The sequence below is a fragment of the Erpetoichthys calabaricus genome, chromosome 4 (assembly GCF_900747795.2).
Source record: "Erpetoichthys calabaricus chromosome 4, fErpCal1.3, whole genome shotgun sequence".
Taxonomy (NCBI): Eukaryota; Metazoa; Chordata; class Cladistia; order Polypteriformes; family Polypteridae; genus Erpetoichthys; species Erpetoichthys calabaricus.
In genome coordinates this window covers 217,524,510-217,551,682 of record NC_041397.2, presented here as the reverse complement: position 1 = coordinate 217,551,682, position 27,173 = coordinate 217,524,510, and the positions used below count along the sequence as shown (strand labels likewise).

The window sequence follows — 27,173 nt, the reverse complement described above, 5'->3', positions numbered from 1 at the left end:
ACTTTACTGAAGATACCCCACTAGTTTCTAGAAAAAAGGGAGTTCTATAAAAATTAATGAACACACATCCAAACACTTCACATGCTTTACTTTTTCTTATTTGCTTTTTAAACAAGCAGTTTAATGTAACTGTAATGTAAATGTAACTAACTGCCTGTAAATTCATCCATCCATTTTTGAGTCTATTCCAGCAAGCATCAGGCACAAGGCATGAACAAACTCTGAACAGGGCGCCAGACCATCACAGTGTGAACATACATACACACACACACACACACACATACATACATATATATATATATATATATATATATATATATATATATATATATATATATATGAGGGTCCAATTTATTACTGTCAATCCACCTAACCTGCATGTCTTTTAAACTGGAGCACCAGGAGGAAACCCATTTGAACACAGGGTCAACATGCAGACTCCATGCAGGGAGCACTCAGGACTTGAGCCTGGGTCAGGCAGCAGTGCTAAAATTGCACCACTGGGCTGTTCTCTCTGTAATTCTAAATGTAAATTATTCTAAATTTCCTCTCTGACTCCATGATGACATAATGAGTATTGATTTTGATCCACAGCTCCAGACTTGTTTTGTCTTCCCATTTTGATTACTGGAGTTTTTCCTGATTTCGTAATTTACCGTATGCAAGGGGACTTCTCAATGTGGTCTGTTTTACTGCAGTTTCACAAAGGTATTCTAGTTAGGTTAATTACCGACTATAAACTGGTCCGGTCATACCATAAACAGACATTTTCTGTAATGCATTGTGTAATGATCTGGCAGCCAGCGAGGGTTTCTGCTGCGCACCCCATACTGCCAGGGATATGCTTAAGCTAGCTACAGCTTTATATTTTAAAATTACAGTAGGTACATGTTATAGAAGTGTAGATTAATGAACTCTAGATCTATTTTTGCACAGAAAATGATTTAAAACAAGTATTGTAGTACTAAACACAAATTTGAAATAGATTGATATTACAAAATAAAAAATGGTGGAATGCAAGTTCACATAATTATGTATTATCATCAATTGGATATGGTACATTACTAACTTCCTGAAGAGGGTTATTACAGTGGTATATCAAAGCCTGTGTGAAAAAAGTTATTTCCGGCTGCAGGTTCATGTTCAGTTTGTACAGATTATGTAGCTGAAAGCTAGTTTTGTATGTCCATTACATTAATATCAGCCTTCTCTTATGGAACAGTTCCTTATAATAAAGAATACCAGGGGTATTCTACCCAAGGCATAAATAAAACCTCTGCAAATATTACAATTAAGCAAAGGACCTTAGTGGTCTCTGAAGCTGGTTATGATAAAGTTAAACAAAATTTAACCAAATTTTTTTCCCTTTACATGTGTAGATATGTGAGCTAAATTACCGTAATAATAAAGTTGCAACATTTTGATGATTATTCTTTCCTATTTTCGGCAAATAAAATACATGTAAGGTTTCTGTGCATATATGATTTTGAAAGCAATCCATTTATTTTCTTTTAATGGTGATCATAAAGGAACCAGAATACTCTTTTGTATATCAGAGAAGAGCAAGAGGATTTCATAGAAGGGCAGGGATCATTCAGTGCAAGGTATGAGGCCTTCTGTGAAAGCCCAGTCCACTGACTGCACCTTCATACAGATAGGTAGTTCCTGTTGACTGTCTCACTAATATGTCACTAATACTAATAACCTAGTTCCATAAGGGTGTTATTTTTGTGACATTTTATGTTTTTGTTTTACACCTTATTTATTTTGTTACATGCATGACTCACTAGGTTCATTCATCTTTTCATCTATGTGTAGAAACATAGCAAAGCAGACATTCCTAGAGACTTTACAGGACAACTTCATTGAGATGGACATTCTCGCCTCAGCAAGACATGATGGTTCTTACAATGAAGGGTATGTGATACTTCAGCTCATTCAACCTCTTTCCGTTTAATTGTCTGTTGCAGGAACAACAGCATCATGTTTACAAAGATTGTTTTTGTTTATCACAAGACTTAGTTATTATTGTAAAGTAAGAATTAAAAATCAGCATCATTAAATTTCAAAATTTAATTTCAAATTTTTCAAAAAAAATATATGTAGTATCAAAAAATTATGAATTTTGTTTCTGTTTTTGTGAATACTAGAAAAGCATTTTTAAAAAAAATAAATCAATCACTTTACGAAATGTATTTTTTTATCCATTTTATAATCACTCCCCTGAGATCTTTTAAACACTTGCAAACAGGAAATCTCTGGTGACACTAATGCACAAATGTTTAATATATAAACATCTTACATATGCAAAAATGGCAAACAGGAGATCTCAGGTGACACAAATGCACAAATGTTTAATACATAAACATCTTACATATACAAAAATGGTCACATAAAATATGTAGAAATCCTATAGCCAGTAGGTGAAGTAGAAAAAGCACATAAACATTTAAAATAAACAAATACTTAATCAAAATTAGGATATAGTATCTATGCATTAGTTGGAACATTACTATTAATCTGAGTAAACTATACGAAGATTTGTGTTTAAATGTCCATGGATGCCATTTTTTTACTACTATAGGTAAATGCAGTAATGTTATATTATACACATGTGTAATGTATATTGCTGTAATATAATTAAGAAGACTGTATTAGCAGTAAAATTTCTATAACCATGGAATTTGTAACTTTTTTCCAAACATAAGACTACTGTTTAAGATCCTTGATAGTGTGCTTATTTTAGAAACATTGAATCATTATTAATGAATGATTTATGAATATTAATAAAATGTGGCCAATTAAATTATATCTCAGACTAGACTGAAATCTGTTATTGTTTCAAACAGCATTTATTTAAACAGATGCTTAAGGTTTAAACCTCAATCCCAAAGTGATTTTTAGACAACTTAAAAAAACAATCAATGCAGCAGTTAAGATGAATTCTTGCTGTAAGAGCAAGAATTAAAGACATTTAAAGCACTTTAAATGTTCCTTTAAAACTCTAAATAGTATAAAGGTTGATGTGAATTAAAAGGAAGAGATTTTAATTTGTTATTAACTAATTATGTATTATATAGTATTCCAGAGCTTAATTGTGAAATGCTATTTAATCATTTGGCAAAAAAAAAATTAGAAGAGAAAACACTCTCCTACAATATCTGGTGCAACTGATTTGAAACATCAAAACTAATCATATACAAGCAAGATTGGCATGTAAGGAAAGAAAACTTGCAAGGCTCCTTGTGACTTACACAAAAATTATTGTTTGGAGTCTGGCAAATCTTTTATTTTTGTTGAAAAGTTAAGCTTTCACCTGTGCAATTTAGGTACTTTATTGGCTGGAAAAATAGAATTTGCAGTAATTTTAGTAATCTTTTCTGACAAAGAAGCGAGGCAGCTTCACACACACCAATATATATGCATTATTTTTATTTACTTCTAAATTTGGTTGATGTAAATTTTATATATAATTACAGCAAAATATAGTTTATGGATACAGAAATTTTTATTGTTGATGGGTATACACAGCTTGTTTTGCAGCTCTACCAAAAAGCTTAATTATAAAATAAAATATTCCTAGCAGAATCATAGTTGTCAACATTGTCAAAATGAGACAATCATCATCTAATCATCTACAGGACATGTTGCTGGACATAAAAATATGTTTCTAATATAAAGATGCATTAATCATAAATTTTGTGGATGACATAACTGACAAACCAATCAACCAATTCCTTTTTCATAGGGGCCACAGTTATAATTCAAAACTTCATTTTCAGATCATTGAGATGCAGTAAAATTCAGGGTAATAAGTAAACACACAGTTTCATAGTATTTGGTAAGGTCACATCTAAAAAATATTTTTGCTTGGCAGATTTTTTAGGCCCACAAATTTGCATACATTTATTGGTATTACAGAATCTACGATTTTATGTTGCTGAAGAGGGTTGATCATGTAACACGATGGGGTTCTGTTGTAGTAGGAGCCTATTAATTTACTGGATATGCGGTGCAGGTGTCAAAAGATCTTGTTCAAATGGGTCATACTTTCCTATGTGCCTTAACTGTAAGCGCACATAATTATGAATTACAGTGCACCAACTGTTAAGAATAGGTATACTTGTGTTGAGTATGTTAGTCAGGCAGACCAGTTCACATGTTGCCCAAGAGCCCTATGTACTTAGTCTGTACTACCCTGACCCATATTGCTTTAATATCCCAGAGGCTTTTTACTTTAGAAACCTGCTAAAAATATGAGTACAATGTTCCTGCATTAAGAGTATCTCCATTTTAAATTCATACAATTGAAATATATAGTACTCCAACTGAGCACATGAAATGACACAATATTTTATCAAGCCCTTGATATATTTTGTTTGTGATGACATTTGATTTTTGACGGGACTCTTTTTTTTTTTTTTTATACTGCATGTCATGTATTGCTGACAGTTTCTTCATTTTCACTGAATTTTGGGTCATGTTTGTCAAATGAGAGAAAAAAATACCAGAGTGATCACGTTTCAAGTTAAAAATTTGCTATATTTTATGTCTCACCAGTTTTAATAAAATTAGTAGGCAATGAACGTTTTTAGTCTGTTTACACATTCCAGTACCACACTTAGCTTGCATTTTCTAACATAAAACCTAGTTTTAGCATATCCAGTCATCCAGTTGCATATCTTTTTTATTTATTGTTTTAATCTTCTTTGTAGAGCTAATCATTATTCATGTTAATTTGTCTAGATGTAAGTAGTCCATTACAGATCATTTCTTGTACCCTCTTACTGATTTACATTAATCAAGCATTGTTAGATACACACCTTTGAAGAGTAATAAAGTCTATTTTAATCCTGGTTGGTTGTGCCTTTAGTGTCTGCTGCATTTCACAATTTTACTTGTGACCGAGGTCTCATCAATGCAGGGAAGATTAGTATTCTGAAACTTTGGATCAGAGTGCTTTATAAGGTTAGGCACTGAGTTTATATCAAATAGTTTTGAGAAGCCAAGTTGATAATGTTCCTTTATGCCTGGGCTTGACCCAATTATCTCTTTGGATGAGGGGCAAAGTAATAGAAGAGCTGCATATTTTGGCATGAACAAATTTAAAGTAGGGCATGACTTTAAATTTCATCAATCAGATATAATTTTACTAAATTTAATTCTTTGAATATATATATATATATATATATATATATATATATATATATATATATATATATATATATATATTGACCAGTAAAGGGTACAAGAAGTGACTTCCATTTAATGTTTCATTTAGACTTTGAAATAGAAATAATTTCAACAAATGAGTTGTATAAAGATATTTTCGTAACACTGCATTTTTTGCAGGCACTTCCTGTTCAAGCCGGGTGGAACATCGCCCTTGTTTTGCACAACGTCACCGGGATACCCCCTGACCTCCAGTACTGTTTATTCCCCACCACCCCGACCACTGCCACGTAGCACCTTTTCCAGACCTGCTTTCAGTCTGAAGAAGCCCTACAAGTACTGCAATTGGAAATGTGCTGCATTGAGTGCCATTATAATTTCTGTAACACTGGTCATCCTGCTAGCATATTTTATTGGTAAGTATCTCATTTAGCTTATTAATACTGAACTGTTTATTTATCATATAAGAAATATAAATTGTTATATTGGCCGTTTGCCTCATAATTACTTCTGTAGAACAGTTGAATGCAGAAGAGTCCTTATTTGGACTACAGTAAATGCAGAAAATTTACTGACATTAAACAGTAATTATAATTGTAATAGAGATGGCAAATTTTTGAAAAACATAAGGGATGTTGAAAGTAGTACTTTATAGACATCTATGTTTGCTTAATTATTTTAGGTAATTTTCCAAAGCACTAAATCTACCAATGAATAAAAAATACCAGACTAATTTAGTGAATAAAGTAATTTTGAACCAATCATGTATTCATACAGTATCTCAGAATTGTCTCAGAAATGTCAACCAATCTTTATAAAATAATTACCTCCATTGTCTGCCTTAATATTTACAAATACATGTACTTATCTGAAATACTTGCCTTTGTTACTAATATGAGGAGATCCTAGGAGAAAAATATACTTTCAGTTCCTTTAAATATTGCACTTGTAGATGTTTTTCCTTGATTTGTGCAATACACAGCAGTTAGCTAAACTGATAACTTTTAAAAATTATTTTTATGCTTTGAGTTATCTGTCTATTTTCAAACCTGTTCAATTCAGTTCAGGGTCATCACTATCAGATTCTGTCTAAGTTAAAAAAAGCACAATGAGGTACATCCCATTGCAAAGTATGCTCAAGCACAAAACACACTCACACTTGGCCAATGCATAGTTTGCATATAATGCATCTTTGGGATGTAGGTGGAAAATCAAAATATCATATGCCCAGCCCTGAGTTTGAACCTAGCTTTGTGGAGCTGTGAGACAGCAGTTCCGTGTACTACCACAGTACTTATTTAGACTTGTGTCCTGAGCAGCATCAGAAATTTATAGCAGCTAAGTATCTTACTGTTTAATGAAAGAAAGACTGTTCACTACCCATCTGTAGTGCAAGAGAAATTATTAAGGACAGAGTCGCACAGAAAACTTGACTGCCATATGTGTATTATTGAGATTGCAGACATACAGGGCAGAAACTCAGGGACTTATGTGTTTAATCAGCAGGAGACAGAACAGGAGTAGAACCTCAGCTCTCATGTTTGTGTGATGACAGGGCTGACAGAAAATGTGGAAAAAAGGCAGCTGTTTAGTGAAGGACTCAGTTATTTGAATGACATATCAGTATAGACGCAATAGGTATTCTACTATGGCTTTTAATGTGTTTTTGCATTGATACATGACTGAGATGAACAAATTCACATACTTATAGATTGAACTGGAGTGAGATTAAGCTGTGATCATGTGCAAAGTGAACATGTAAAAGATCAGACATCTTTTGTGCTGGGTGGCTGACAACAAAAAGCCACATTCTAATGCTGAGAAGACTGGTTTGATTTAATAAGTAAACATTTGGTGTAGAACAAAGGGTCATACTGTAGATTAAGAGAACATTATGGCTCTTCAAGGACAATTAGGAGAAGCTGTATTTCAGATAGAGGGTAATTTGGTTAATACTCTGAGTAGTGGAGAGTTGAGCATTTAATGTAGAAAAACTGGTGGCCTAGCCTCTCAGGATAAAATTAAAGATTTTTTGGGACACGATGGATAGTAAGATTACTGAATGCAACTGATGCATTAATTCAGCTATAAATGTAAAATGTAGTACAGACAATACTAGCTAATGTAATAGAAAAAAATTAAAAGGTTCATTCTTTTTGTTTAAAATACAATGACAAGTACAACAGCAAGGAATAATAACTATTCATATATTTGCTGCTCAAAAGTGGAATTTGTGTATTCAGCAATCCATTTTCTAGCATACTTTTACAAATTTAAGCTGACAAGGAACCATAAATGTTCCTGACTGTAGTGTACAAAGGTCAGGAACTTGCAAAGCACACAAATACAGACATAGACTTACAAGCATTGACACCCCAGATAAGTGTATGTTTTTCATTAGACTGGCCTGCTGTCCCATAGCTTCAGAGTTCTCAATTCAAAACTCTGGCCTAGTCATTTTTTTCTGAACTTTGAATATTCCTCTTTCCTGATTGGTACTCCACTCTCCTCCAGGGTCACACAGACATGAAGTGTAAGGTAATTGATGGCTAAGTGAGTGTATCCTGTGTTGGACTAGCATCTCATACAATATGAGCTCCTTCCTTGATATTAATACTAGCAGGATGGACACTGAATATGATCCAGGGAAATGAATGAATGTATTTAGTATATGTGTTCAACTATAAGGCAAAAAATAAATGTGAAATTATTTGATACTTATGGTCACGTTAACAGTTCATCCACCATTCTGTATTCCAACTTACACTCAAGTTAAAGTGGAATATAATAAGAATTAGGGTATGGCAGTGAATGATTTTTACAACCTCTCAGGCTAAAATGAACACATAGGTTTGTGTGTGTGTGTGTGTGTGTGTGTATGTATGCATTTGGGCAGTGCTTGTTCTCATCCTGAAATCGTAAATCTTTTTTTTTTAAATGTGTTCAGTATATATTATCCCTTATGACCCTTCTCAGCTGCATATTCCATCAGTTAATAATGTATTAGCTGTTCATTTGGTTTTCTTGCTCTTAAGATGTCATAAAATATTAGTTACTTTATTATAATTTCCTAGTGCATCTTGTGTGCTCACAGATAGACTCGCTCTATTTTATCATCACTAATTGATTTATTTTTCTATGGAAGGTTGAATCTTTAAAATTACTCTTTGGATAATGCTGATTTTATTTTATAGTCAACAAATAAAAAATAGTAAAAAAAACTTTACTAGTGCATACTTTCTGTTTTCTTTGTTTAGGCCATGTGTCTGACACAAAGCCTTTTAATCATTTTACTGCACTTTGTTGTAATCTTCTGTTTGGTCCTTTAGAAACTTGTTCTTGTTCTTTTGTAGTTTATATTTGCGCAGTTTTGATGACCTCAGAGTCATATAGTGCTATTATTTATTTTCATTGTGTTTACTTTTAGACCTAGGAATTGTATTTCCTGTTAATTGAAGTGTGTATAGTGGGGAGGAAAATCAAGACACAGAAACATATGAATTGTTTCAGCTGAAATATACCATATACTCATTGTAACAACACATGGTGCTGGATTAGCCCACCAGGTTGATATTTCTTAATTACTAAGGGTAATTACTTTTTAAAAAATTTAATTATTAAAATTTAAATGATCTCCCCTTGCAGCAGAGGTAAACACTTTGAAAAAATGGATCTCACCACATGATCCAGAATCTTAATCAGAAGCATAGTCTGAATTTAATTAGGTGTTGGTGAAAAATATATTTAATTTCAAGTGCAATTAATTATTGACTAGCTTAATAGAAAGTCTGGCTGGGTTAGCTAATGAACTCATTTGTGCTTTAAGACTGATGTTTGAAAAGGCAAGGGGAGACATTTGTCCCCTACTTTTCTCTGAAAACTTGAAAACTTTTACTTTATATGCTATAATTTGTTTGAGGTCAAAGCCTTTTTTTACCCAATTAGTGCATAAATTAAATCAGTTTCCTTAGGTGTCAGACTTTGTGTCTTTTATTATTATGAAAATGTCTACATTGTGACAAATATATATATACTTATATACTGTAAATATAATCTTTAGAGCAAAAACATGCATACAATTTGAAAGCTTTTAATTTTTCAGGCATTATATGTGGAATATAATAAAGTTTTAAACATAAAGTTTAGAATTTAAAGCAGGAATTGTGTCAACAATACAGAAATTATAGTCTCCATCACTTAAAATTTATTTCGCTTTGCACGTGTAGATTAAGAATTTCACAGTAAATCGCAAAGCATGAAATGAAAAGATTTCAATGAAGAGAAGCATCAAAGTTTGTGCATTGCTTGATTATACAAACTAAAAAGAAAAAACCAGTATGTGACCCAAAATAAATTTGCCACAAAAGAACACTATTACTTAATCATGTAAAAACAAAGGCTAAAGAGAAACTAAAAACATGAGATTTTACATTCATTTTCATGGTAAAGCTGATGGAAAACCAATAGGATTAAAGCTGTTTTGTATTGTGTGCAGAGAGATGTATACAGCATCAAGGACAGATGAAAGAGAGAGAGTGACATCCAAGCAAAGTTGTTTACCTTGATCTAACAAGATGGTATGTCTCATAGCTGCATTGGGCAACTGCTTGTCAGTGGTCAAGTATAATTTATTTTTCAGAATAGAAAACAAAGAAAATCTTTCCCTGTGACACATTGCAGATATGTCTGTGCTTAGTACGTTTAGCAGAATGCCGACAGATATGCCACAGTAAGCACAGTGCTCATGTCAGCATAGTAGGTGGTAGAGAATTATCTACTGTTGCAGACCAGAAAGTGACAGTGAAGCATTCAGGCTTTTTTTTTTAAAGTTTGCCCACTGAGATATAGAAAATATGTTTGTATTTAAATGTACAATAACACTTAATTTTTAAGCTTGTCTGTTGTGTTATAATATTTTACCGTACCTTGCAGAGATAGTAAAGCAAACACCTTGGTATTCTGTTAAATAGTCCTTGTGTGTAATTGGCTGTAATTTAATTTCCAAAGTGAAATCATTTATGCCACATCTTGTCTTGGTTCAGGAATTAAATTAATAAAGTTGTATTTGATTTTCTGCATTTTGTTACAATATAAAAAAGTTGTTCTGTATCCAGGAACTGATTTTTTGACTGTGCATATGATGTAAAAAGTTCTGTACTTTTTTGTCTTTTTGTATAATGTTGGTGAACCCAGTTTTACATTTTTCCCAGAAGAAAGTGATGGATAACAGCATGGTAGACTGCATAAAGGAGATAAGAAGTTTTTTACAGCATCTTGTAGTTTTGAGTGGAAATGCAAGGGACACTACACTGCATATTACAGACTAGCTGAGAAACCCATCAAAGAGATTTTGTGATAACACAAAAAACAATAGTATTATTACAAATTGTTTTGCATTGAGCAAGCTTATGCTAAAGTGGTCAGAACCATATTTACTGAATTAACACTAAAAATGATGTTGTCTAAAACAACAAAGGCAATTAAAGTTTGTAAACTCAGGTACAGTGGAACCTCGGGTCACCACCGTAATTCGTTCCAAAACTCTGGTCGCAGCCCGATTTGGTCGTGACCCAAAGTAATTTCCCCAATAGGATTGTATGTAAATACAATTAATCCGTTCCGGACCATACGAGCTGTATATAAATGTATATACACTCGCTCACGCTCTCTCTTTCTCTTGCTCGCTCGCTCGCTCACTGCACAGGGAATGCACAGGGAGAGACTGAACACGTGCGGAAATCATCGGCACGTACAAACCGGAAGGGAAACTGGCTTGTTCGTCACCCGAGTGTGTGGTTGTGAACAGATGCAAAAGTTTGGCAAACTTTTTGGTCGTACACCGATTTGTACGTGGTCCGAGACGTTCGACCAGAGGTTCTACTGTATATATAGAATTTGTACAGGCCGAGAAAATCTGCTGACGCACACTTCACTGGGAATAAATGTTCACTCATGCAATTAAGTCTATATGGAATGCACACTGCAATTTTGTGTCACTTGTATTATTTGCAAGCAAAACAAAAGTGTTTACTGTATTTTATTTACTAAATTAATTTATATGTTTGACATCTGACTATATTTAATGTAACTCAGCAGAAAATTGTATACATTAAAACTGGACATTAACATTACTTTCTTACGAGTTTAACTGAGTAGTTCCACTTTTTTAAATGAACCAGTTTGATGTTTACCTACATCTTATTAAATTAATAAATCTACCAATGGAGTTGCCAAAGCCAAGCTACTGTAAATTAGCTTTTAAATGTGTTCATAGCAGGCAACAGATACACATCTAATCCTGACTGGTTATTTTTGCTAATTATTGATGCAAATCAATTGTATTTCTGAATGTGTTTTCATTTCTGAATGCATGTGTCTAATTGTACAAAACTAATTTAAACTGACACAATGTAATGTCCATAACCTACCTACAGGTTTTTTTCCCCAATAGTGTTAATGAAAATATCAGTGAATGTGTCAAATAAATATATACACATTCTTCAGAACCCTAGATTTAAGTAGAAAACTGTAGTTTTAAGAGCAGAAATTACCATTTTGAAATGTTTATTTATTCATTCATATTCTGCTAAGCTTACCTCAATATCAGGATAACAGAGACTATCCTTTAATAGGGTGCAAGTCCATTCAAGGGCACAAGTCACTCATACATCCAGCATGTTGATTTTAGGAGAAAAGGGGAAGCTCCACAGAGAAAGTGACCAGATACTTTCAACAGCAAAATTACAAGATTGAAAGCCTTTTCAATTAGAATTACAAGCAATGCAATATATCACAGCAATTAAAATATGTAGTGTAACAGATAGCCCGGACACAGACAGACATGACACCAAATGTCCACAACACATGGTTTATTTTCAACTATTTGCAATTCGGTTCCACCAACTCACACGCAACTACTCAGAGTCTTTTTTCTCTCTTCGGCCGCCTCCACTCCTTTCTCGCAAGTTCCGTCTTCCTCCTCCCGCCTCCGGCTCCCTCAGAAGTGGCTGTAGTCTCCCTTTATAGCCCACCTGTGTTGCCACCCACACGGGCTCAGGAAGCCTTGCAGCTCCCCCTGGCGGTGGCCATGGAGCCAAACAAGGATGAGCTCTGGTGTTCCAAGATAATGGCTCCGATACAATCCTGGTGGGCTGCCACCAAGTTTTCCGGGGGACATAGAGAGCACCCCATGGCTGCTCCCCCGGATCCAGTGTTGAAGGGGCATCCCGGCCAGGCATGGGTCCTGGCCATCTGCCACAGAAGTCATACATCATAATAAAATCCACATCCTCGCTGAGAACAGAAGGCAAATTTTTAAAGAAATGAGAAAAAGAAAAAAAGAGAGACAAGGCAGGCACGCTGTGTTATACATCCCCTGATTAACTGAAATAAAAGGAGTTTAGCAGAGACACATGCAGAAGCAAGGCAAAATTAATTTAAAATAACACTGATAAAATCTGGCCATAGAAGCTCTGCATATTTTTTCTAGTTTTAGTTAATACAAAATACCATCTTCCCATTGAGTTACACACACACACATATATATATATATATATATATATATATATATATATATATATATATATATATATATATTGTAACAGATAGGGGGCGCTATTGCTCCCTTGAACCCTCAGATCAGGACACCAGATAAAAGTCCAATAATAAGTTTTATTCGGACTATAATGTGCACAAAGCACCCTCCACTCCACTATACTCATAAATACACCAATACACAATAAACAATCAATCCTCCACTCTCCCAGACGCGTTGCCACCCTTCCACCCAGCTCAGCTCAACGTCTGGGATCTCCCACAGTCCTTTTATAGTTCGTGACCCGGAAGTGCTTCTGAGCCCTCAGTCCATGTGATTTCCTAGCACTTCCGGGTCAGATCAAAAGCTCTTCTTTGCATCCTGGAAGTACGTCATTCCCTCTGTCGCGGTGACTAAGATGCACTTCCGGGTTATAGGGCACATAATAGTCCCTGGGCCTCCCTGCAGTGACTCCTGGCGGCCCCCATGGTATCCAGCAGGGCTGTGCATTAAAAGTCCACTGTCCATAATTCCCTGCTGGCATTCGAGGCATCTCCATGCTGCAAGGAGGGCTCCATCTGGCGGCCTGGGGGTGTTGGCCGGGATGAATGGCTGGCCATATCTCACTATATATATATATATATTACTGTATATATATATATATATATATATAAACAGTTTTAATTTTGGACATTCCCAAAATAGATACTAGAGTGAACCTGGAGCTGTTGAGCGTCATTCAAAATTAGTGTCAACTCCTGATAAATTTTGAAAGATGTTAAGTGAGAAAGGCACATTCTGTGGACAATTTTCAGGTGGATTAAAAAGAATGATTAAAAAATTAAAAAAAGAATGACATTCCTTGCCTGAGATATTGATTGAGAGGTCTCTTTCTCAGCATTGCCGAAGATTTTCAAGGGGCGAGCTCTGTGATAATATTTGATAAAGTCCGGAAGTGCTGCTGGTATGTTTCTCCTTACTAGTCAAAATATTTTCTAGTAAGAACATTGGAGGTGGGAGCACAGAGCACAACATACAGAAAGGACTTCTTACAAGATTTTCTTTCCAGATCGAACTAGGCTGGTTTGTATTCTGCACTGTCTTCTTCTTTCCTTTGTTTTACATTATGAAGGTTTGCAATCCAGTAGTATAACTGAAAGTCAGGGAACACCATACCGCCTTCTGATTTTGATCTTTGTAATGTTGATTTTTTTTAATATGGGGTCTTTTTCTGAGAGACTTTATTTGATACTTTAAGGATAGCTGTATGAGAAAAGCTATTGCTACACACCCTGCATCCATTTAAGAAAAAGTGCAGTGTTTAGAGTGAGAGCCTTGTCTTATAGAATCAGTTGTAGGGTAGTCTTGCAGACACTCTCAAAATAGCTATTGATTTACTTTGCTGAAGGAAATTGCTTCCCCTTTTATCACTATTATGAAAGGCTAGAGATTTAACCCTATTTGAAGAAAGAATCTGAAGAGTGTAGCCGATTAGTTCAAAAACAATTAAAGAAACAAAAGCCAATAGAAGACAAGAAAGTGTATTGCTTTTATTAAAGTCTTCTTCATTTGTTGGTCTTTTTAACATTTACTCAAGGCACTGTAGAAGGCAAAGTGGTTTATCTGAGAAGATCAGACATGCTACTGTTAAGTAGTGCTACTTTGAGAGTAAAGGCAAACCCACAGATGCATCAGGCTGTCCGAGGGATGTCTTCAGGAGGATTGCCACTCTAAACTATAACTTTTAATGAACTTGATTATATATCATGGCTTTTGCTTTTTACTGCATTTTACAGTCAATAAAAGCACTAGCTTCTGTGAGTATTCTTAACATTATGACCAACCCTGGATATTCTCTCATTTGTGCCTTTCTGCTCCAAGTGTAATAAAAGCTTTTATATTAAGATACTAATTATGGAAAACAGTGGAGCAGGATTCATGCTCCAGTGTAAGTTTTTTCAATTACAAGACCACAAACATGCATATTTTAAAACAAGTGGCAAAAGACAAAATACTTGAACAATGCAGAAGACATATTCTTTAGTTGTCCTTTTGAGGCTAGTTTGAGTTTGCACATACAAAAATCCATAGTAATAAGCAGCATATTATGATCAGGACAAGAATCTCTGGTACAAAACAATTGTGAGAAAGTCTCTTGTCTTGAATTCTTTGCTCTTCTACTGTGCCCAGGTGGCTTCTGTATTGCTTAGTCCCCTGCTCTTCACATCCAGGGCAAAATCATCTTTGCTGCTGTCTGATCAGAATTTTGAGTGTTGGCTAGAGTGTTCTTTCTAAAACCCTGCTGCGACTCTTGAATATCTTCAATGCCATGTAATATAAGAATATTATTTAAAGCATGTAAGAAATCTGTAAATTTGTCAAAGATGCTTTTCAAACCATTTACAGATACCCTCAAATAATCTAAAGATTCAACTATATAGGTTAACCTAAAAACTTCTATTTTAAGCCATTAATGATTTATTAAAATTTGTAGCTATTTAGAGAGAGATAGAGGTTGGGAGCATGCCATTTAGAGATACTTTCCTTTAAATGAATTTTATTACATATATTTAAATTACTACCTGTACAGTTATATATAAACGTCTATGCATGGAAGTGTATGTGTGTCTGTCTGGCCTGGAAGTGAGAGGTGGAGTCGTGCTAATGGCTCCACCTCCGAGGATACATAAGCGAGGCCAGCACGTCGGCAAAACAAAAAATCCGAAGAGAGAGTCACTCGCTTATCCACTATCCACTAAGCGTGGCGAGCACAACGGCAAAACGGTATCCCTTTTACTTTTCCTCCCGCTGCTAACACAAGCAAGGCGAGCATGTCAGCAAAGCGAAACCTCCAAAGAAAGATAGTCACTTAGCTGCTAATGCACAAATGATGCGTACAAAATGAAACCTCCTAGGAGAGAGATGCTCAGAGTAGTGCCTTTCAATTACCTGATATCTCTATATTTCAATTTTTTTTCTGACGATTTCAATACTTTCTAGGATCCGTGCTTTTTACAGCACAGGCTTACACAGCTAATATTAATAAATCTTTAAATCATTTAAAGAATTGAAATTATTGACAAGATAAATGGGGCAACTAATAGACTTTACAATATTCATAAATGCTTGGAAAAGGCAATAATAATAAAAAAAAAAATAATAAGAATCACAAAAATCAATAGTGTAGATTAAATTAAAGTCACTAATCATGAAAATATCAGTAATATAATTAAGGAAAGCTGTAAGATATTCTGCAGATCCAAGTACATTGAAAGTGAGTCGCTTTCCAAACACTCTTTTTATGAAGTAAAACTTCCCACAGTGTGATACCCTGTGCTAGAAGACCAAATCATATATCCAGATAGATATCCAGCAGATATTTGAGGAAGACAAAAGGGGAAGACCTTCTACTCACATTAGGTCACTCATCAGACAAAGTTTTTTCAAAGAAAAATTAAAACTCATCCGAATACACACCAATGTTATTACAGTGATGTTAGGGTTTCTGTAAAGGCCATAGTAAAAAGACTGAAAAATGTTCTTTCATTATTTTTTTATGATCAAATAGGTTAAAGTTAAATAAGAGCATATTATTCCCAACTAATGCCCCTGCAGTACAGTTTGCAATTGATCAGTTAACTGTAACTGCTTCTAAACTACTTAAATATGTATTAATGATAATTACAAAAAAAATAATACTTTTTCAACTTAACTCATCTCTTTGTCATTTCTTTGTCTCACAATAGCTGGGAGAATTTGTCAAAATGAAAATTCTCTCAAAGGTATTTTATTTTTTCCAGAGTATTACTATCTGTAAATAAATCCCTCTTTAAAAAGTTTAACACAGTTCTAACTACAGTCATTTAGAGTGCAAAGAAAGTATATTAAAATAATTAAATACTACATTTGGATTTGCTCTAAGTAGTAAAGATAAACAAAGAACTGTACAGGCTTGGTTAGCTCTGGATAGGAAGTACTGCTCAAACCTAATTGCTCTGTTCACCCAAAACTATTAATTGTTGTTGATTAAACAGGAATATGGTGGTTCAGCACTCATTCAGAATATTGTGTGAGTGGTCTTTAAGTTCAAGATGCTCCTGTCAGTTGCACTTGATAATCATCTTTTCCTACTTTCCAACATATTCAACATATGGAAGATTCATGGGACTGAGAACTTTAGAAATGTATTGAAAATATGTTTTCACTCTTTTAAACAATTGCCGTATGTTTGAAACCTAGCCTTCCAGCAACTTATTTCTTCTATTGTATGCAAGTTTGAAAGTCTGTTATAAAATACCTGCAGTTTATTTCCGAATTTTCATTCAGTATTAGGATCAGAAATTATACCATCTTGTCATATTTAAGATATGTATATCATATTGACACTTCCACTCATTTTCAAAAAGTTTACACCAGATGGTCTGAGGCAATACTGGATAAGGGACCTTTCAATCAGAATTTCAGATAAAGAGTGGAACTCAGCCATTGACATGATACAGCCCTAATTACTCTGGTCAAACTAGGGTGTAATTCAAAATAATTTTACACTGCTCCCACATATTTCATTTAAATAACCTAAAATGTACCCAGGACAAGATCATGATTTTTAACTACTAGATATCATTGTACACAAACCTTTCTTGGTCATATGTTTTGGATTTGCCTCACACTCAGTCCATACTGTGGAAAATCATTGACTAACTGTCAGATTCTACTGTAAATACAATTATTACTTACCTACCTAGAGCAAAATTTGGAATATTATTGAATTGCTGCTGTTTCCTTCTTCATGTGTTACTTTAACTCTAAAAATTTGGAGCATAAAAAATATCTCTTTGACAGTAGACAGCTTTCACAAGTATCATGAGATATATCTTTAGTTTTTTTTTTTGTGGAAATGCATAGAAATCAAGCAATAGTGTGTTACATTATACTATGTGAAGAAGAAAGAATAGAGCAATAACAAGTGATAGGACTTTATATTTTAGACTGCTTGAAAGAGTGTTGAAAAGAGTTACAGAAATGATAGACAGACAGACAGAATTAGACACCTGAACAAAGGATCTTTTCCCTTGCTGTGTTCCAGACTGATAGAATCCTGCTATAACTAACTTTCAACTTTGAGTTGAAAGTATTTAAGTAAATAATGCCAGATTGGGGGAGAGGCTTTAAGAAACATTAGGGCAAACATTTAAAAAAAATGTAAATATTTTAATTCAGAAAAGTATAGATTATTTGATTATCTTTTCATTTTTAGGAATTTCACCTTAATCCTAAACAGTGTTTTTAGTTTCTATAGTTTCTGAAGTTATACCAACATTTACTAATGGATAAGAAAAGGTAAAAAAAATGCAAAGAGGAAGGTTCTCTTGTGTGAAAGAACTGAAAGTGATGGAACTTGGAGTATCACAAAAGATCTTTTTTGTTATAGCCATATAATAAATCACTAAATTGTCAGACTCAAGATAGAAAGGGAAACGAAAAAACAGTAGCCAAACTCTTTTAATCTAAACCTTAATTTCACAGATCATAATTGATTTGTCTGCCTATTTATTAGAAGGCTAGGGGAAACCAAGCTAATAAAGAGATGTAATGTGTTTTTGAGTTTTCTGCTGACTGGTGTATTTTGATGAAGGTTTGTGCTTCACTAAGCTTGTCTTGTCTTTTTTTCTTCTTAGTGATCTATTACGGTCATCTCTGCACCCCCTCCCTGCCAAGTCTGTCCCTCACTCCATCAATCTGTCCCAAAGAGCATTTGTTTTGTTGACCTTGCAAATTATTGTTTTATCTTTTTTGTCTTTACTTCCATTATTTTTTTCCTTGTTTTTGTATTTTGCTGACCAAATCATTTCCTTCAATTTACTTCTTGTTCTTTGAAGTGGTTAAGTAACAATTAGAACAATGTAACATCTATCAGTCAAGAGTTTGTGCATGAGGAATTAAAACATGCTTTTCTAGCCTTATATTATACACATTTCAATTTTTTCTAATTATCTTTTTCTGCTCATTGTTGTCAGCTGATTGTTTTTATCTTATTTCATTTTTCCCAATTTCAGAATATTTTTTAAATATGTAATTATGCTTTGTATGGAGGTATGTTGATTAATTTGTTCGTTATTTTCTGAACTGAAGCAAAAACAATAAAACTGGTATGTTTTCTTTAAAAAAATAATGCCTTATTTTAAAAAAAGCAGAAGCAAGATGATTTCCTTTAAAGTTTTTTTTTTGTTGGTTTATCATAATATCTATCCATCCATTTGTTGAACCCACATAATGCAGTTTCACTGTCTTCACTAGCCAATGGCAGACCTGATACCATCTTGGATAATGTAAGATAAAACTCTGATTGGAATATTAGTTTGTCTTAGGGCACGCTTACACATACTGTACATCCAAGCATACTCATACCAGTGCCATTTAGATATTACATAACATTTGTTTCTTTTTTAGATATGGTAGTACACAAATATAGACTTGTGCTGACAAAGGGAAAATATGAAAACTCCTTATACAAATTAATTAAGTCAGGATTCAATCCCAGTCTCATTGAGCTTTAAGGCTACACTGTTAGACACTGTACCACCAATCTTCCTTTTTATAATATTACCTTTTTTAATTCTTAAATTAAATAGTGACACTCTTTTACCATGAGATCTTTGTTTTCCTTCCATTTAGAATGGATTGGCTTTCTTAATTAATATTTATGAATAAAGTTCTTTTAAGCAAGTATGTGAGTTAACTGAATCAAAAATATATGCTATGGTGAAGACCTGGAAATGTCTGGATTTTTATTTGATTTTCATATATAAGACACATTTCACATGTTTGTTTTGGACTCCTTTTCAGAGCTATTTACATGCACAACTGTAGTAAATTATTGCTGCACATTATTTTGCTAAAATATGTTATTTTTCTTTAAAATTATTATTATTGATTTTATTGTCAACACAGCTATGCATCTGTTTGGCCTAAACTGGCACCTGCAGCCTATGCAAAGACAAATGTATCAGCTGGCAGAAGACAGAGCCAGCAGCCTGCCAGCACCTACAGACCTCACAGTTTCACCTTCAGGTGGAACAGGGTTAGAGTTACCTGACAGAAAAGGCAAAGGCATTGGAATGGGTGAAGGTATGGAATCTATTCTGTCTTTTTTGTGATACCTATTTCTAAATTGTCCTTGATGATTTATCAGTGTCTCAAAGCAATATCCTTCCTTTCATCTCTAAATAAATTGTATAAAGTATTTTTTCTATTAGGCCATTTGCCATAAAAGAAAAATGTGTATACTAACCAAAGTACTTGCAGCACCATTTTATGTCTTATTTTTAAAACAATTATATATATATATTATAGCATTATGGTGGTAACTTTATAAAAGCTGCATTTACACTAGGTCATGTTTTAAGAAATTCATTCTGATTAAATAAAATACAATTAATGTCCTCATCCCTCGATGTATTGTACGATAAGACTCGTCTTTCTTTCTTCCATGTTCCCCATGTAGTTAGTCATGTGGTTATTATTCTTTTGTATATGGATGTCTTTTGTATGTAAACTACTGAATCCAGAAAGTAAATTGTGGCAAATCCCAGAGTCTTACAGTGTTGCGTCCTGACACTGCCTAATAGAGCTGCAACAAAAATATCAAATATGCTAAACTCAAAAAAAAAATAATGAAGAATAAAAAATCTTCAAAACTATAAAATTAAAAGACTTCCTGGCCTTTCAGATCAAATACCACAGTCCTGATAATATTATGTTGGAATTTCCCCAATCAAGGTATTTATTTATTTGATGAACAATGATGGCTTCATATTCAATTTCTTCATTTCTTACTCCTGTGCAGCATAACCCCTAGTAAGGCAGTGAATACGTCACAAGTGAAGCTACACATTTTATGTAAAAAATTGCATTACTAATATTTAATGAAATTGCACCTCCTCTCATAAAGTGAAGCCTGTGAGTATGTGGCCAGAGAGTTAGACTTCCACTTTTTCAAATAATTATGTTAGCATTTAATCTCCTCTGCATACATTTATTTATTTATTCCTGGTATATTCCCCCATGCATTTTCCAATGCTTAAATAATGTTTTGCATAGATGTTCCTTATGGTTTTATGCTTTGTCTAAACTTGCACAATATTTTTTTTAAATATGAAGTATATTTGAGGGGTACTTTAAATGTGGACCTTATGTTTTAGTTATATTTTTCTGAATGGGGATTAAATATTTTCATTCATATTGTGTGAAGAAAATACAGACTATTTCTGGCATCACATTTAAAGTGATATGAATTAACTGGCTCTCTCCTGTCATAAACTACTGTATGTAATAATAATGAGGATAAACATCCACATCCACAGCAAGTCTGGCAATATGTTATGGTCAGTCATGTTTTGTGTTGGTGTGTACATTTGTTTTCGCTGTTTATTGATCTATACATTACTTATTTGCGGTGGGCTGGCACCCTGCCCGGGATTTGTTCCTGCCTTGCGTCCTATGTTGGCTGGGATTGGCTCCAGAAGACCCCCGTGACTCTGTGTTAGGATATACTGGGTTGGATAATGACTGACTGACTGACTGACATTACTTATTTTTGCAAATTTATTTTTTTATTAATTTGTCTATTTCTGTCTTTATACAATTATATTTCAACCATTAAATGTAATTTTTTTCTTTTAATAAAAAGAATCAGGTTAAAAATTCAATTGTACCATACAGATGGCAGATTGATTTTTTAACAGTTAGAATAATTAAGTTCTAGTCTCTTTAAGAGCATAGTAAGTTTTGTCATGCTTCTGTTTAAAATTATTGTTAGTAGTGGAAGATGAAAAAAACATTTGCCATACATTCCATTCAAGTATCTCCCCTTTCATGTCCAAACTAACTGCTTAGCAATTAAGGATCACATTATTTTTTAATTTTATGTGCATTAATATTCTGTTTGCACTGTGATACCTATATTGCTACATAGTACTAGGGAAACACACTAAGCATTCTATTGGTGCAGCACTAGCAGACTCATCTTCCGTATCTCAACTTAAAACAAGGGCAGTATTTGTTCCTTCTGCATTAATTTTGTACTCATGAATCTCAACTCTTTTACTGATATATTTTAATAGTGTAATAACATATGTCTTTAATTTTAGTGTCTTTTGGCTGTCCTGGAAATCAGCATTGTCAAAACCAGGGTACCATATTATGTGACATTAAAGTAAAAGACACCGTTTTGATCTGATTCCCAATTTACAAAGATTTTTTTCATCTCTTAATTTCACCTTTTACAAAAAAATTCAAATGAAAGGTTGCATCTGTGTGGTGAAAAAAAGTCTTTCTTTGGTGAAGGTTAAGTAAAAGTTTGCTCAGACTGAATCTTGACAAATGGTTACAATTTGACAATTATAACAGCTGAGCTTAGGAGACAAAAGGGAAAATAACGCCCCCTAAATTACCATATAGATTGATCCCAGACCTCTGGTCTGAAACACCACACATCTGAAGTTTACATAAACAACAGTGATACCAAATGATAGCCTCGTGAGGGAGGGATCTGTGAATGACAGGCAGAGTTGAAGGAAAATCAATTCACATTGCCTTTTAATTCTGCAATTTAGTACAGCATTGTCAAGAAAATACAGTAAATCAATTCAATTTAATAGATACAAATACACTTTTTTCATTCTGTTTTTCACTTTGATTCTGACCTCTTTTATGCTGATAGGCCAACATTTCAATTGGACTTTTTTTGTTTATTTTACATGCAAATATGGCATTCTAGTTATGCGAGATTTTGTTGTCATGTTTTAATAAAATATTCATATTTGTACTAAAACATGAGAAGAACATTGTGTATCTTCTTATATAATATGCTACCGTGGCTGTCCGTTTGTCTGTCCAGTATTTTAAATTATCTGTAGCTCGCAAACCGTTTGACCTATTGACCTGAAATTTTGTACACATATACTATGTGACGTCTGCTTTCGGGGTGATGATTGACTTCCAAGGTCAAAGGTCAACCCAGGAAGGTCAAGGTCAAAAATCAAATAACCTTTAGCCTGAAATTTGGTACACATATACTACGCTGAAACTCTGCACTACAGCTTTATATTAGAAGCAAAGAGTTTTCATTTTAATTTTATTTTACTGTAGAACCAACTCTTGACAGTGGGCAGCCGTTCTCATCCCTACCACCTTTGCCATCACTTCCCCTACCTCTTCATATTTTAAATCATTCTTAAGGCAGGTATTGAAGACTTCAGTACCAGCTTAAGTGAAAAATTAAAGAAAACGTACTAAGTGAATGCAACACAAACACTGACTTAATCAGTTTTAACGCGAAAAGATGCCGACGGAAGAAGAGAAGAAGCGAAGAAGCGGGCCGCTCCGGTGGAGAAAAGAAGAGCTTCTCAGGAAGCAGCAAGCACAAAAACCTCTGAGCAGACAAATGCTAAATATACAGAGAAAGAGGATGAAAACTCTGAATTCTCAAGTCAAGAGTATTCACTGCACGTTATTGTGCAGTGCGCCATTACTGGTGTAATAATAATATACTATTTTATTAGGCCCGGGAAAGTTAATGTGTTAATTTTTGCGATTAATATGGCCTATTTAACACATTAAAAATATTCTCGCATCCAAGGCCACCAACGAGACAAATGCCTTTGTCAGTTCTTTGTTCACAGAGGCATTTTTATGTAATTTTTTTTTCTTTACGAAACAATAATACTGTACTGATCCAGTGCCATGGGACTGCACAGCTACTGAGCACTGTGCTTGCAGAAGGTGCAGTGCGATATGCTAATGAAATGACTCAGTGGAAGAAAGGGTGGAAAGTGTGGTTGTTTTGTCAGTGCTGAGGACAGACAGGAGGAGAACACAGTGTGCAGGAGCGCCACATGTGGGGACAAGAAGAAACAGCATGGTGTGCGTGAACAGCGCAGAGTGAACAATCTAGTAGAAGGGGGATGAGGATCAAAGACCGGCGTGCTTCAGGGCCGTAAAAGATTCGAACGAGTTTGATTGCGAATAGAAAAGTTGACGAGTCTCCCATGGCCAGAACAGTGGGAATTTAGTTGGGAAGCAATTAATAAAAGTTCATCAAACACCTGAAGCATGTACTGATGTTGGCCCTCTCTGGCTGATTATGGGTGTTATACAATGCAAATAAGTTAAGTGTGAACTTAAAGAATTATATACACATCCAGTACCATATTTATATATTACCTTTAAAAAATTATGAAATAAATTTTTCATTTAAAGGTTTCTCATTTTATATTACGCGATTCACAGTGATACATCAAATGTCAATATGTAGCACTAGTGTTCGTTTTCTTGATTTATACTGACTGACATAGGTGTAGGGGAAGGTTGGGGGTTAAAGCAGTCCTGGTGCAATGCTTAAGAAAAGTTGCGCAGGTAAAAATCATGCTTTTTTTTTTCATTTCATGTTTCTGTAAGAAGATCGAATTACAGTCATATCACATAATTGTTAAATTCGTTATCTTTGAGTGGCACTAAAACCAAAATAAGTCTCTATAGTATCTCTGTATGTAACTCAACAGTCTGCCAGCCTGTTTACAGTGCTGATTAAATTATGTGAAATACAAATGTAATGATTATCCCTACCCATGTTTAAGTTTTCAGTATCTTTGCTAATTCATGCAAAGAACGCAACATAACCATCCAAGTAATGCACAGTGTCAATTTTAAGCGAGATAGCAGATACAGAGATCTTTTTATGGAATGCCAGAAGTAAAGGTGTAGGTACAGCAGTGTTTTCCTATCATTTTTCTGTGGTGGCACACTTTTTGTAGCCCAAAAAATCACAAGGTACGATTCTACGAAACACAAATGCATTAATCTGCACGTACTAAACTGACTGCAAAATGGCGATCTCTGAGCTGCTTTTATGCCGGCTTCTCCAGGGAGTTCCGTCTTCCTCAGGCAGGTCTCAACCACATGAGGAGTGTGTCTATGTAAGATCAGGACCCAGGGGCAAAACACTTTTACTTCCTTGGTGCACCAGTTGATGGTGATGAACAATTGAGGATGGTATTTATGCAGTTTTAACACAAGCTTTAATGTATGCCCATTTAAGAGATGCTTACTCTTCAAGTTAAATCAGTCTTCACCAGTCCATTCAAAGTCAACAATCGTTTCGATTATTTAATTTTTACTTTGACACGTCTGTCTCTTATATGCTATGCCAATTTGAGAATTAATACATTGGCCCCATGCCTTCTTTTCAACTTGTCTTTTAGGAAGGCATTCAAATTCAAGTTGTACTTGTTCAAGTAATATTTTGTTAAAAGTTCAGGTTTACTGCAGTGGGTTGGCACCCTGCCCGGAATTGGTTCCTGCCTTGTGCCCTATGTTGGCTGGGATTGGCTCCAGCAGACCCCCGTGACCCTGTGTTCGGATTCAGCGGGTTGGATAATGGATGGATGGATGGAAGTTCAGGTTTAAGGTCATTGTTTAAGTTTAAACTGTCATTAATTTTTTTAAATTCCTTTGTGTTGATTCTACAATGAATTTGTTATTCAGTGTTTAATTACTTCATGATTTATGTATTAATTTTATAATTACATGTTTTAATGTTAGATTCAATTAATTGTGATTAATTGCATAAATCTGTGTGATTAGTTATTTTTTTAATCAATTCCCAACCCTAATTTTTATTATTACCAATAAAGCTTAATTTAAAAGCAGTTACCTGAATGCACTTTCCTTATATTATATCAAATTAGCTTTAGTCATTGATAACCTACACAAGTGCGTGTAAATCATAAAAATATTACAAAGTTTACATTTGTAATATTATTTAAAATATGAAATGTTTTTTTGGATCCATTTTTTAACTGTCTGTTTTCACAACATGTCATTTAGGCTGAAAATACAACATTCTGCATATAATCAGTATAATGTAATATAACATAACCAATAGACTGCTGACACATTTGTCATGACAATTAGATACACAATTCATAGTTAATTACTAGAAGGATTTTGGCCCATTTTAATATATTATTAGTTGAAGTAATAGGACAGTGGCACTATTCTATAGCCCCCTTTTGCTTATTCCAGATATTCATCTTCCAGCCGTTACCTATTTCCATACTTTGAAGGTGCAGTTCTACTGTTCACAAGGCTGCTTTCTACAAAATGCCTATGTAATCTTTATGAAAAGTTTCTTGCATTGACTGGGATTTCTGTAACAAAAAAAAATTAAATGAAATAGTGCTAAAGAATGTTAACGATGAAGTGAACAAAATAGTCTATTGCAGTAATTTCCCCAGGGCTAATAGCATATGCTTGCCATTTGCTAAACCTCAGAGCTTAATAAAAAGTGATTCTGATCACTTCTGATTTCATAAGCAGTGAAATTTTTGTAGTAGTAAACATTTTGAGCATATTTGCAACAATGCAGTGTTTGTGTTTAGTTAATTAATTCAAACTAGAAGACAGAATATGCAGTATTTTTGTTTATCTTTTTATTAAAATCTTAGTAAAGTCTGTTACAGTAACACCATTTGTCTGATTTCTTAGAGTAAAATTTATGAGCATGCAGAATCCTGGTTCAGTTTTTAAGAATTAAATCATTTTTTTTTCCAACTGCGTTTAAAATAACTAATGCACATAATGTTGTTTATTATAAATGTCAGTCTTTTTGCATGTTTCTCATTTGTTTTATTTTTTTTCCATGTTTTTTGCATTCTGTTCTTTTGAAAGTATTTGAACAGTGAGTAAAAAATCTGGAATTTCACATGGGTCCCACTGTATAAAAACTGGATGAAACTAATTGTAATTGTTTTAGCCTCCTACATTTATTGTTACTTTTTCAATTGTTTATAATGAACAGTAAGACACAAGACTAAGTAATTTTGTTTTATATGCTTGTAAATTATATCAATGCTTAACAGCAGCGTCAACTTCAAATAACATTGTCTTTATAGGAAAACCGGATGGTCTTTTTCCAGAAGAAACTTTTATAGACATGGGAGAAATTGATATTGGAAGGAAGGTTACACAGAAGATTCCTCCTGGTATATTTTGGCGTTCCCAAGTGTTCATTGATCATCCAATGTATCTAAAGTTCAATGTATCCTTAGGAAAAGATGCTCTTGTTGGCATCTATGGCAGAAGAGGCCTTCCTCCATCACATACACAGGTGATTATTATTTTATATGTTCACACCTTTTATTTAAACCTATGCTGTATATGCTAGTCACTGTTTGTTTGAAATAGTGCTGAAGCAGAACCTGCTATACTGGCTAAAAATGAAAAATACAATTATAATTAATAATAATGTATTTATTGTACAACTTCCTAAAAAGTCTTACTTTTTACATTCAGTAGGTGATAATAAATGTTTGATTTTTAGTTGAAACAATTGCAGCAGACAATAGTTTACAAGACATACAATTTTTTTTATCTAAAACAAAAAAAGTTGTTTTAATATGTATCACAT

General features: G+C 34.0%; 1 protein-coding gene across 2 annotated transcripts in view; it reads left to right on the top strand.

The window, feature by feature from the left end:
* tenm4 (teneurin transmembrane protein 4) overlaps nt 1-27,173 on the top strand; it is a 679,712-nt gene that overhangs the window by 445,617 nt on the left and 206,922 nt on the right. The window contains exons 7-11 of one of the 2 annotated variants that reach the window (XM_051926453.1): nt 1,537-1,604; nt 1,819-1,917; nt 5,353-5,588; nt 19,658-19,834; nt 26,659-26,873. In XM_051926453.1, the coding sequence (XP_051782413.1) occupies nt 1,537-1,604; nt 1,819-1,917; nt 5,353-5,588; nt 19,658-19,834; nt 26,659-26,873 (795 nt within the window). Of the gene's footprint in view, nt 1-1,533; nt 1,605-1,818; nt 1,918-5,352; nt 5,589-19,657; nt 19,835-26,658; nt 26,874-27,173 lie in introns of those variants that run through there. The other variant, XM_051926452.1, reaches the window with a different exon arrangement.